The sequence below is a fragment of the Fukomys damarensis genome, unplaced genomic scaffold, assembly GCF_012274545.1.
Source record: "Fukomys damarensis isolate Sample0158 unplaced genomic scaffold, DMR_v1.0_HiC HiC_scaffold_3, whole genome shotgun sequence".
NCBI lineage: Eukaryota > Metazoa > Chordata > Mammalia > Rodentia > Bathyergidae > Fukomys > Fukomys damarensis.
Window position 1 is genome coordinate 7,926,039 of NW_022900915.1, and position 13,112 is coordinate 7,939,150.

General features: G+C 49.7%; 1 protein-coding gene across 1 annotated transcript in view; it reads right to left on the bottom strand.

The window, feature by feature from the left end:
- Positions 1-11,471, bottom strand: part of Myoz3 (myozenin 3) — a 17,340-nt gene extending 5,869 nt beyond the window's left edge. Inside the window, exons 1-5 of the mRNA XM_033765530.1 lie at positions 10,975-11,471; positions 9,947-10,002; positions 1,079-1,233; positions 180-263; positions 3-99 (exon numbers count right to left, since the gene is read on the bottom strand). Coding sequence (XP_033621421.1) covers positions 3-99; positions 180-263; positions 1,079-1,233; positions 9,947-10,001 — 391 coding nt within the window. The 5' untranslated portion in view covers position 10,002; positions 10,975-11,471. The remainder of the gene's footprint in view (positions 1-2; positions 100-179; positions 264-1,078; positions 1,234-9,946; positions 10,003-10,974) is intronic.
- Between the last annotated feature and the right edge of the window lie 1,641 nt (positions 11,472-13,112).

Here is a 13,112-nt window from a genome sequence, read left to right on the forward strand (position 1 = left end):
CCCGGGGGCTGCGGGGCGGGCGCCCTCGGGGACCCCAGGAGAAGCCGAGAAGTCGCGAAGCTCGGAGCCGTAGTTCGGGCCCTCCGGGCCGTTGGCGACCTGTGCACCAGGTTCAGAGATCAGAGACGGCGGGCAGCGTCATGCAGCCGCGCCTCCCGCGAGTCGCCCTCCGCACTCACCGGCCCAGGCTCCGATGCTTCGGGCCCCTTGCCCTTGGTGCTTCCGGCCAGGGTCTGGGGGGAGCAGTGAAACGCAGAGGGGCTCTGCGGGGTAAGAGGTCAGGATTATCTCTCCGCACAAAGGAGAGCGAGGAAGAAAGGGGGCAGAACCCCAGTGTCCACCTGCAGGCGGCGCTGGAGGGCTGAGCTAATCGTACACCGCGCTGGGTAAATACTCATTGCTATGGTCACTTGGATACTTCGGCCTCGGCCTTCTTCTGCACGGGACGGGGATGACACCCACCTTAGTGTTCTCTGTGAGGGTGCAGAGTGACTTAGCCAGCACTGTCTTGGCGCACAGCTCGGTTTGGCACCTGCGGTCCTTATTCTCTTCACATCACTCTGCTCTGTCCACTCCGCTACCCGGAAAGGGAATGCCTAGCACTGCCTGCTGCCTTTTTCAAGTCTGGGGGTAAACTTCTCACCTCCACCTCCTTTCTCTACCAGCACAATGTCCTGGGGCATCTTCTCGTGGGAAGAAGGAAAAGGCGTCCTGCATTTTTCCATCTGTGATCAAATTTAATCTGAACAGACCCTGCCTGCCTCTGACTTGACCCCGGGCACGTGGCTATTTCTTCCCTTTTTTTTTTTTTTTTTTTTTTTTGGAGACACCAGAGTGGGTCGCTCCAAAGCCCAACCCACTTTATGTTTTGTATTTGGGGAAAGATGGCTAAAGAGCATTTGTCAAGGATCACGCTGCCAGGTGGGAGCCCACATGATGGGAACACCAGTCTCCCAGTGGGAGCTTGAGGGACTCTCCAGGGTCCAGAGGGGCTCAGCCTGTTACTCTGAATTTAAGCCAAACACCAGCTCCCTCTTGGCCTCGGTTTCCCTGTGGGCACAGTGGAGGCTTTACTCACCGCCTGCTGGCTGGCTGCAAGCTCAAAGGTGAACCTTTGTACCCGGCGCTGCCTCTTCTGGAAGAGGAGAGAGCCCCGGTTGTTGCGCAGCGACAGCTCCTCTATCATCAGGTCCTGGGGCACGCTCACCTTCTTCCCCAGGTCCAGAGAAGGTTCTGCACAAGAGGCCAGAGCGAGCTCTCACTGTGTACACTAAGGCAGCCTGGCCCGGCCTCTAGAGCCCTGGTAACAGCGTTGCAGGCCCCGTGTGAGGATGGATCTTCCTTCCCACTCTTGAAGACAGGGGGAATCATCCTTTGGAATCTTTGCCCACCCACCCCATGGGCGAAAATGGTACCTCAGAGTTTAATTGGCATGCGTGTCATGTTTGGTGAAGTTGAGGGCTGTTTCAGAAGATCTTTGACCATTTTTCCATAAATTTTCTGCCTGTCTCTTTGACCATGGTGAAGGTAGTGAGAAATGATGAGATTTTTAAATACTTTTCTTAAGTTAGCCACAGGTGTGAGACATGAGAGAAACTGAATGGCTGAAGGTAACCACAAAATTTCTGACCTAAGCCACCAGAGGGATGGAGCAGCCACCCACTGAGATGGGAAAGGTGGGGGAAGGAGCAGGTTTGAGGAAAGATCAGGAGCTTGGTCTTACACATGTGCCATTTTGTTTTATTTTATTATTTTGAAATGGGACCGTTATGGCTCATGTCTAAATGTCCCCCCAAAGCCTTGTGTGGTCATAGTGGGGCATTTTCAGAGATGGCTGTATCTAGGGTGTGTGATGCTGGGATCGATTCATGGTGCAATGCTAGGATCAAGAGCACTAGGATTAAGGGTGTGAGTGCTACTCAATCTAAGTAGCCTGGATAAGATACAAGGGATAGAAAGAACTGTGGTTGTCCTTTGTTGCTTTGCTGCCTTCTGCCCACCATGAACAGTTTCTCCTCTGCAGTGCCATTATGCCATGGAGCCAGCTGACTGTGGATTCAAATCTCAGTAAACTGTGAGCTAAATAAACCTTTCCTCCTTTAACTTTGGGTTTCAAGTATTTTGGCTCAGCAGTGAGAAAAGTAACTAAGATAGGGCCTTGCTATGTGCCCAGGTTGGCCTCTTGAATGTACCTTCCTCTTGCCTCAGCCTCTCAAGTGGCTGGGGTTACCGGTATGTACCACTGTACCTGGCTATGTGCTATTTTTTTAATAACAAAAGGTTATCCTAAAGAGAACCAGGTGCAGTGGCACATGTCTATAATTCCAGCTACTCAGGATGCTGAAGCAGGATTGTAAGTTCAAGGCTAGCCTGGGCAACTTAGCGAGAACAGGCCTCAAAAAATAAAATAAGAAAGGCATGTATATCAGAAGTAAATCATATACCTATCATGCATAAGGCCCCGTGTTCAAACCCTAGTACCACAAAACAAACAAAACCCCTACACAAATGTATATTGAAAAAAAAGTCAGATAATACAGATCCAAGAAAAAAATACCATTATCTACCATCCAGAGATTGCTTCTATTAACACAGTAGTATACATTCTTTAGTTTCTTTTTCAATAACTACATATTCTTTTATTTTATTTTATTTTTGTTTTTTGTTTTTTGCTTTTGAGACAGGGTCTCACTATGTAGTTGAGAATGACTTGGAACTCACTGTGTAGCCCAGGCTGGTCTCGAACTCACAGTGATCTTCCTGCCTCTGCCTTCTGAGTGCTGGGATTATAGGCATGCCCCACCATGCCAGGCTATAACTACATATTCATAGGTAAGATTTTAATGAAATCATAGCAAATACACTTTGTGTTATGGCTTCTATCTAGATGTCCCCCCAAAGCTTCATGCAGTGACAGTGAAGCTTTTCAGGGATGACTGGATCTAGGGAGTGTATCACGGATGTGAGGCTGGGATGGATTCAAGGTGTGGGGATGAGGATTAAGGCTGCTCCATCCTGGGTGTGAGTGCTGCCTGCCCTAAAGGTCGGTAGCCTGGATTAGATATAAGGGACAGAAAGAGGGTCACTGCTTGTCACTTGTAGCTTGCTGCTTCTCCGCTGCTTTGATGCTCTACTGCCTTCTGCCTGCCAAGAACTGTCTCTCCTCTGTGATGCCCCTCTGTCACGCCACCCTGCCTTGGAGCCAGCCAACTACAGACTGAAACCTCTACAAACTGTGCGCTAAATAAACCTTTCCTCCTTTATTTTTGGGTGTCAGGTATTTTGCCTCAGACATGAGAAAAAAGTAACTGAGACAATTTGTAACTTGGTTTCTATCAGTTAAAGAGGTCCACATTTCCAAGTGAATGTATTTTTGCTTTATCTAATATATCCAGTCTATATCTACACTCTCTAAATTGTCCTCAAAAGTGGGCGTATTCAGTATGAGAAGACTTGTAGAATTCAACTGGAGATGAGGAGAAGAGAGTTGGATGTGTGATTAGTGTTCGTGGGATAAAACTGACCTGGAGTATTATGAACTTATAAGTTGTATTTATTGGCGCTTTTCAATGAAAAACATGCATTTATTTCTCTTGTCATGGTTAGGCTTAGTTATTGTTACCATGTAGGGCAGCAATTCCTAGTCTTTTCAGCACTAGTGACGGATTTCATGGAAGACAGTTTCCCACTGGGGTAAAGGTAGGGGGTGATGGGAAGGTCAGGATTAGATTGTCCCAAGGAGTTCGCAAGCCAGATCCTTCACAGGCATCACGCCTAGTGCGCAATGGGGGGGCATGATCCTGTGTGACTCTAAAGCAAGAGCACATCTGAGGAGAGGCAGCGCTCAGGCAGTGGTGGGAACCATGGATGTAGAGGATTCCCAGGACTCCTGCCTGACCTTAGTAGGTTGGAATCCATCCCCTACCTTTGTATTTTCCGTGCTAGGAAAAATGGGAAAAATGCATACTTTTACATTAGGCTATTAGGGAAGTTTCTTAGAGGACGGAAATGACAGAATAGTGAGGACCTTACAGGAGAGGGTTCTTTGTGGGCAGCATGGCCATGTCGCCTGTCTGTAAAATTAGACGCAGGGTTAGAGGTATAGCCCACTGGGAGAGTGCTGCTGGCTTAGCACTTGCAAGACCCTGGGTTCGATCCCCAGCACAGCAAGAAAGCAAATTTAATTAATTAATTAATTGAAATATCCATAGATTGATAGGCCAGCTCTATAAATGGCATTTGAAGCTGGAAGACTGGATAAGATCAGGAAGAAAGGAGAATAGATAAAGAGCCCCCGACACTGAGCACTGAGCCCTCCAACGTTTAGACTGAGGAGAGGAGCCAGCCCTGGTGCCTGTGAAGGAGCAGTCGGTGAGGTGGGGGACATCGGAAGAGGGTGGCGTCGTGGAAACCACAGGATGGAACTTCAGGGCCGGTAGAGTGACAGTGGAATCAAATGCTGCTGATATGTCAAGTCGGATGGGGCTGAACACTCGTATTTAGTAACTCGGGGCTGTTGATAACCTTCATTAACACAATTTCTGTGGAGCATTTGGGTATGGACACCTGTTGGAGAGGGTTCAAGAGTAAATGGACAGGGGACGAAGTTGAATCACACCCATGAGTAGGGAGCCAAAGTAACTGGGCCTGCGGGGCGTTCTACGGGACGACTGGCCTGGTTTCTGCTAATGTGTGAACAACATGGAAATACAGAGGGGAGAGGTTGTTTCACATTAAAAGAGATCTAAGAGACACAGCAACCAAACAACCACCATGGTCCTTGTTTAGATCGTGATTAAAACAAACTGGAAAACTGGATAACACTGAGTATGAGGCTAATTATTAGATATTATTAAACAATTGCTGCCAATTTCAATCAGTGTGTACCTCTTTCTGTGGCATATAAAGAAACATCCCCTTTTTTATTACTTTGGATGCATGCTGAGGAATCTGGGGGAAGAAACGCCATGTCCCTCGGCTTTAGCTTTGAGATCCAGGGATGAGGGAGGGACTGTGAGGACCTCTGCACCCCACTTTTGTGTGTTGGACACAGGTAAAGTAAAACGTTAAACAGAAGATGGGAAGAAAATGTAGATAACAACTCGGGCTTCAAAGGGCTGTGGTGCAGGCATCAGTGGGATAAGAGGCGCTCCTTGTGAAGGGCAGAGAATGGCATACGTGCTGGCCATGGGAACTTGAGCAATGCAGGAGCGACAGGACAAGTGTGGGAGGAATGGCCTTGAGCCCAAGGTGGGCAGGCAGGGTCTCAGGCCCAGCTAGAAGGGTTGGGCCAGACAGGTGTGAGAAGCGTCCACCGCCCTCACAGGCAAGAACATCAAATAAGGTGCAAACAAGCAGACATATGTGGCAGAGGGAACTTGAAGATGTTCTATTTTAGCAACTTTGTTTTTTCCCAGTGAAAGAAGCAACAGCGTCGTTAGCTGAAAAAGATGCGGGAGGAGGCAGTAGAGGTGTGAAGAGAGGAGAGAGATTGCCGCGGTTAACTAAGAGAGCAGCACCAAGAGCCGCAGCCTGCAGGGACGGACGTGGCTACAGCGGCACTAAGGACCACAGGGTGCCGCGCCTTCTTCCATTCTGCAGAGTCCTAAGCGGCCACTAAGAAAAGGAGGTGGCCTTTTTTAAATTCTTTCAACAAATATATAAAGAGCACTTTGTAAATGCTAAGAACATAAAGATCTCTGCTGTAGGGTAAGTGGAGGGGGAGGGAAAGTTTCAGAAGAAAATGTATTCTAAGATTCCATTTACAAATAAAAAATGGGTGTAGTGCATGGTTTTAAAGGCTTGGCAAGGAGACATGCCAAGTATTAGCAGTGGTTATTTATGGCTCATAGGAAGGAAGATGGCCAGAAATTGTCTCTGCTTTTTGTTGTTCTTTTTTAACAGGAAAATGTACGGAATTCTTAAAAATATGAAAGAAGACCCAAATACATAATAAAAATTGACCCCCCATCATATTCTTAATTATTATGCAGATGAACTGCGCTCATTGGTTCTGTTTAGTCTGGTTTTTAAGATAAAACCTATTTGACTAATTCTATTTCTAGAAATTCATTCTTAGGGAAGGAGATGAAAAAACATGTGCAAGGCTGTTTGTGCAGTGGGGTCTAAAATTGGGAAAACCGGGAGATCGCTCTTGGGATGGAGGTGCCTAGATGTTCCTTATTAGTGGCGAACAAACAGTTCACAAGTTCTACAGAGAACAGCTCAGGAGAACAGAAGTTGCTGCCAGCCTTGCCCAGCAGGTAAATTCTACAGAGGAATTCAGGCTCCACAACCCCCCAAAGACACAGCCTGAACTTGGGATACAGCTGGGCCTCAGCCTTGCTTAGCGATTTCTCTTGCCTTCTCCCCAAGAGAACGGGACTCCTTGGATGCTACTCCAGAGCATGTCAGCCAGACCAGCCTTCAGGCCCCAGTAGGGGTGGACCACAGGCACACGACTTGTCCAAACAGTGGTACCCCAGGCACAAAGGGGAGGGAGGCGGACGCGGCCAGCTAAAGCACGCCAGGCTGGAGAGATGGCTATGCTGTGTGCTAAGTGCAAGAGAAAGCAATCTAAGGAACAGTGTTTAGCCCGTGTGTGTATGTGTTTAGATAAATAAATGATCTACAAACAGAAGAATTTGTACAAATATGCTAGCACTGGTTACCTCCATAGGGTTCCATTAGGAGGAACTTTTTCAAAGTAATTATTTTTAAAAATGAATGTGGTATTTTATGTTTTTTCTCTTTTTTCCAGTACCGGGGATCGAACTCAGGAACTTGCACTTGCCAGGTAGGCGCCAGCACCACTGAGCTAAATTCCTAGCATGAATGTGCTATTTGTATAACCATATAGGAGAAGCAGCTCAATTCAAATTCCAGCTCTCCTACCAGCCGCGTGTGTGGTGACCTAGCTCCTCTGAGCCTCAATTTTCTCATCTGCTGAATGGGGAAATTACATAACTTACAGTGTCGTAGCAAGGCTCCAAGGACATGCAGCAAAGAAGTTCCTAGCACAGCTGCTGACACACAGTACCCAGGTAACAAGGACAAGGCAGTATTATTACTGTTATCTAAAATGTCTACTTTTAGGCGGCGAGACCGTAAGATTTGTTTTTCCTTCTTATTTTTTGCATCTCAAAACTGCGTTTAATTAGTGCCTTAGTAAGAATCCAAGAGCCGGGGATTTAGCTCAGTGGTTCGGTGGCCTGCCTCGCAAGCACAAGGACCCGAGTTCGATCTCCGGTACCAAAAAATAAAAAAGAATCCATGAGTTATATGTTTGAAGTCTGGCATAAACGATGTTGGACAAGGTCTACAACTAATTGTCTAGACAAGAGGAAAGAGAATGCATTGCCTGACTCTTCCAGGTAGGGCATTAATACCTCACAAAGTTTGCATATTCCAGCACAGAAAATCACAGAGGATCCAGTCTCAGCAAGGCCTGTCCAGACACTGCAGTGGGCGACCTTACCCTGCAGTGTGTACACAGCCTCAGCCCCTGGTGGGGCCCACTGGACAGGGAAACAGGGCCCGATGACAAGACGGAGCTCCTTTAGCTAGGGAAGAGCTCAAGCTCATACCAGGGGTCATTGAAGGATCCAGGAACAAAATACTGTGCCCTCCTCCAAGTCCGTCCCCTGGGAGTCCTCAGGAATGACCAGCTCCCCATTATTCCTTCCCTTTCAGACACAGTGAGAAGAGGTTTCCTGCCTACGCCTTCTGCTTTTCCCTTTTCTCTGAGGGGAGCCTACCCTCTCCCAGACTCTCTGCAGTCCTTCCCACGAGAAGCACAGCCACTTTTCCTCCCTGGGGCTGTGTCCCCGCTCATCCCTCCTCCTAGGCAACATTGTTTTCCGTTGTGAAGCCCAGACCAAATGTCATCTCTTCACTGCCCCTCAACAGAGGCAGACCCGTCCCTCCCTCTGCTGGACACCACCAGGTCCTTGTCCAAGAGGTGCTATTTCGGGGTCTTTCTCCCAGGACACTTCTTGTAGGTAGGGGCCAGTTCTGCTCTGACACATCTGCTCCTCAGGGCCCTTGGCAGAGCCTGACTTCAGTGAATGGAGGTGAAGTTGCTCATCAGTGACCTTATTCCTAGGAACGGGCTAAGACAGACACAGCGGAGTAGCCCTGCAGGCCCCCAACCCTGTCCTTTGTCATCATCTGCCATCTGGCTCCACAATCAGAGTGGCCCCCACAGTGACACCTCATGGGCAAGGAGTGTGAAGGCCGGGCAGTTGTGGGGGCAGCGACTTCACTGTTGGGAACAGACCAACGGGGGCAGGGAAAACAGCGTAATCCTGGGGGGCCAGCATGTCGGGCTCCAGGCAGCAGTAGCTGCCACCCATTTCATTAGGCTGCTAAAAACTCTAAAGAAGTCACAAGAAAACCCTTCCAATCAGGCAGTTATATGACCCACTATTGCAAAGCAGACCACCCCAAAATGTAGGGACACACACTGAGGCCATTCCCTTAAGTGAAATAAACAGGACAAGTGTGTAAATACCATATAGTTTCTCTGGTATGAAAAACTGAAAGTGTAAATAAGGATTGAAATGTATAATTGATAATTGAAGTAGGCAGAAAAGGTCTAAAGGAGTACGGGAAGTGGGAAGGGTAGGGGAAAGGAAAAGGGAAATTAAGTGAAATAAACAGGACAAGTGTGTAAATACCATATAGTTTCTCTGGTATGAAAAACTGAAAGTGTAAATAAGGATTGAAATGTATAATTGATAATTGAAGTAGGCAGAAAAGGTCTAAAGGAGTACGGGAAGTGGGAAGGGTAGGGGAAAGGAAAAAAGGGAAAAGATAAAAACACGAGAAAAGGAAAAAACAGAAACAAAGTCTTTGCAAATAGGGGAGGGTGGGGGGGGTGACGGGAGGGCAGGGGAACGGGAAAAAAATAAGAACCAAGATATATCATGTACAAGGTCCCAATAATGAATGTAACTGTACCATATACCTAAAATGTACCAATAAACATGGGGAAAGAAAATTACAGAGGAAAATAAATGGGGCATCACCGAAAAGAGGAGAACACACAAAATGGGTTAAAAGGACCACGTACATATGGGGCCGAACAACCTGACGGACATCTCAGTGCTCTGATGAAGCTGAGCACCGAGGGGCTCCTGGACAAGCGTCCACCAGAGCTTGTTCAGGTCACCTGCACTGGAGCCACCTGGACCCTTGCCCGAAAGGTAGCTGTGCAGACCCCACCTCAGTTCCACCAAATCGGAGTCCCTGGGGCCAAGTGCCAGGCAACTGTATTTTTAATTAACAACACGGAGCCACCACCATGCTTTACCCCAAAGCTTGAAAGCACAACATAGTGGATTTTTAAATTACTTGAAATGCTCTAATTTAGTCCAAATAAACAGACTCCCAAATTATACCAGGAGTTCCCGATGTGATCTTAAAAAGTTGATAAACATGAATTTCAGAAAATTTTGTCACTAGATGAACCAGCTTTTAAGTAAAACACTTTGAGTCCAGTTAGGTAGCCTGCTCTGCTCTTTACCCCAGTGGTGTCCCTTGGGGAGTGGGCACCCTGGGCTATGCACAGGCCTCAGTAGGACCTGTAGTCGCACTGAACAAGGGCAGGTATCCTATGAGCTTCCAGCCACAATGAGGGCTGCATCTGGGGCCAGAGCCCGAAGAGCTCAAACTGGGATAGTGGGGAGGTCCGAGATAGGCCTGGAGCCAGGGTCACCTTGGAGCTGGGGCACAGTCTGGGGCACTCAACCTTAGCTCCTAGTCTATGGACTAAGGTGAGGACCCTGCAGAACCTCAGGCAGCCCAGGTGGCAGATTCCACAGGCTCACCCTCCAGCTGCTCTGGAATTCACACCTGTTTGCTAGGCCTGGGGCCAGTGGGCTTGAGTAGCTGTGATCCGGGACCCAGAGGAGTTTCAGGAGAGCATAGGGCTAGGCCCTCTTACCTGGCCCAGTGAAGTCCCCTATGACGGCATCCTGCTGCTCCTTGGGATCCATCATCCTGTGGAAGGGGAGCTCCCACAAATGAGCTAGGTCACTGCCCTTCCTCCCTAGACGTCTTTCTCCCTAAGCCTCTGGTCCACTCAGCCCCATCCCAAAGTCACAAGCAAGGGCTATGTCTTCTCCCTCTCTTCCTCTTCCTCCACCTGCTTTTCATCTTGTGGCAATTTCCAGGAATGTTGGAGAAGATTTACAAGCTCCAGAGAAGCCCTGCAGGCCCTGACTCCAGAGTCCTTAACTGTCCCCAGCTGAGGAGGCAGAGCCCTCCGGGTCCCTGAAAATCCACCAGGTTTTCCATGCCCCTTCCTCCAGGAAACACTGCCTTTATCTTGCTTCCCACACCTGCATGGGGCTCCAGGTCAGTGGGCGCGGAGCTGGGCAACCTGAGTCAGTCGGTGCCCTTGACTGTCTCCAAAATTGTGAACACAATTTGGAACTCCTCCATATTTGGAACTCTGTGCCTCAGTTTCCCTCCTGTAATTGAAGAAGGTTGGGCTAACTCACAGAGAGCCACAATGGGCTGCAGGGTTTCCATGAACTAAATTGATATGTAAATCTGAGTGTGTCTGCATGCTTTTGGAGAGAGGGGCACAAGATGACGGAGAATTCCCAACTGCCACTGTCCACAGAGCTGTTTCTGGATAAATGCTCCCCTTCCCAGAATTCCCGAGCGCTGGAGAGGGTCTCTGACCAGCAGGCTGCTTCCTTCCAGTTCCTATGACTGCAGTGCTCTGAGCAAAGCCATCGCCTACCCTCCCTTTAACTGCAGCCACCTGCTCTGCTGTTTCATGGCGAGTAGCCTAGAGCTGGAGCCCCCTCCTCTCAGCCCAGGGGCCAGGCTTCTAGGAGGCCCTGTACTCCCTGAATCCTCTGCAGGGTCCTGCCTCAACTGGGACGAAAGGTGCTCTGGGAGCTGCCCGGTCCTCTCCTCCCACTCCCCATAATTGCCCGAGCTCGCCTCGGATTCTGGTACCTGAGAGGACGGGACCACGGTGGGCAGGAAGGAGTGTCCGACCCTCGAGATTAGCACCTCTGTCGGGAGGCTGAGTTGTGTGGTCAGTGTCTGTCACGGTCAGCAGTCAGCGGTCAGCGAGTGGGTGGTTCCCTGCCAGCTCCGGCTTCAGCTGACAAGAATCACTCTTGACTTGTCGTGGGTCACAGCCTTATTTCGGGCTGCAACAGGAGCCGGGGCCAGATGTTAAAAGCACGCAGGCCCTAGGGAAGACAGGTGCTCCGGCAGCAGGCCCTTGCAGACAGAAGAGCTTGCATCCATGGGCTCACACGCTCACCTATGCACACATCATAGTCACCTGGAAATGCTGTCAGCTGCTGAACACTTCAGCTTATTGACTGATGTATCTTGAGTGCCTGGAATGGTGCATGACAGGAACTCATTTGCAATAAGTGATGGCTGGATGGGTGGCCCCCCAGTATCTCTGCTTAGCTTATCCTTTGTTCCTTTTCTTCTTTCTTCCCTCCCTCCCTTCTCTCCATCTTTTTCACATTCTCTAAGCCTCTCTCTATGGACTGAAAAGAAATACGTCAGGACTCTGTTCTCAAGGAGCTCAGCCAGCTCAGAGTCACACCAGTAAACAAGTCTTACAGATGCACCATGGGAAAGGCTCTGGGAGAGCCAGGTAGCAAGTTAACCCAGCTCGGCCTGGAGGTTTTGAAGGCTTCCCAGAGGAGGAGGCATTTGAATCGGGCCTTGAAGGATGAGTAAGAGGGGGTAGAGAGGAGGCAAGGGCATCATGGGCACAGGACATAGCACACGTACAGTTGGCAGGTAGAGCCAGGGGCTATCAGGCAGTAGTGAGAGCTGAGGCCAGACAGGTGGGCAGGCTTTTCAGAGGGAAGCTGGGTTCCAAAGGGGTGCTGAAGAGATGAAACAGGCAGAGCAGAGGGGTCAGACTGGAAATTTTCAGAGACACCCCTGGCTGCCAAGGACTCGGACCAGACCAGAATGAAGGCTGAAGTCTGGTGAGAGCTGCAAGTGGCCAAACAGTGGCAAGGATGGAGGGGTAGAGAGGATGAGAGGCCATCAAGGGTACCCGGACGATCTCCATGTCACGGCGAGGGACCGGAAGTGGGAGAAACAGGGAAAGGCAGAGGCCAATGACTCCTGTGCTTAGTTTGGGGGTGCTGGGGTGGGCAGTAGGGAGGAGCAGGTTGGTGTAGGGGACAGATGCCGAGCTGTGTTTGAGATGAACTCAGTGTTTATTTTTACGTATTTATTTTTTATACAGAGTCTCAATACTTACTTCTGTAGTTGTGGCTGGTCTGAAACTCACCATGTACCCCAGGCTAGCCTCAGACTCATGGAATCCCCCTTCCAAGGCTAGGGGTACAGGCATGTGCCACCACACCTGACTCCAGAGCCACTCACTGTGGGGCATCTGGAATTAGGGTGTAATCACCAGCAAGCAGTCGGGGACTACGCTCAGAAGAGGCTCCAGCCGAGGTCATGATCAGTTCCCAGCATGTCAAGGGTGCCCTGGGTGGAGGGTGAGGAGCACCTGTGTCTGTGTGTCTGTGCAGACAGTCCCAGGATGCATTTAGACACCGGGTCAGGACTGAAGCCCGGCTTCTGCTATGGTCCTTCTGCTACGGTCTGCCCTGAGCCCAGCTGCCTGCCTCTGCCTGGTTTCCATCAGGCCCACGTTTCTACAGAGGAAAAGCAAGGAATATCCCGGGGGCAGACATGTGCTGTTCGGGGAATGGGATCACAGTCCCCTTCTGTAGGGAAAGGATGCCCTACCAGGAGAGGGCGATTCCCAGTGGTCTGGGTCTGGCCTCACTAGGGCTGCCTGGACTCAGATGTGGCCCCTCATAGTGACTCTCCTTCCTGCCTGGGACTCTGACCTGCTCTTATAAGGAAGCAGCCCCAGCCCGGGGGACCGGACCCTGTACAGTCCAGTGACAGTGCCACCCTGAGACCTTAGCTAGTTCAACGCTCCCAATACACTGATAATGGAGATGAGACCCAAAGGAGTGGCCTCACCCAGGGCCACCCAGAGAGTCAGGACTTCCACCCAGGCACTTCTACTGTAGGTCCAAGTTTTCCGTTCGTTCCCCATCTCTCCTCATAGCTCTAATGCCCAAGGTTCCAGC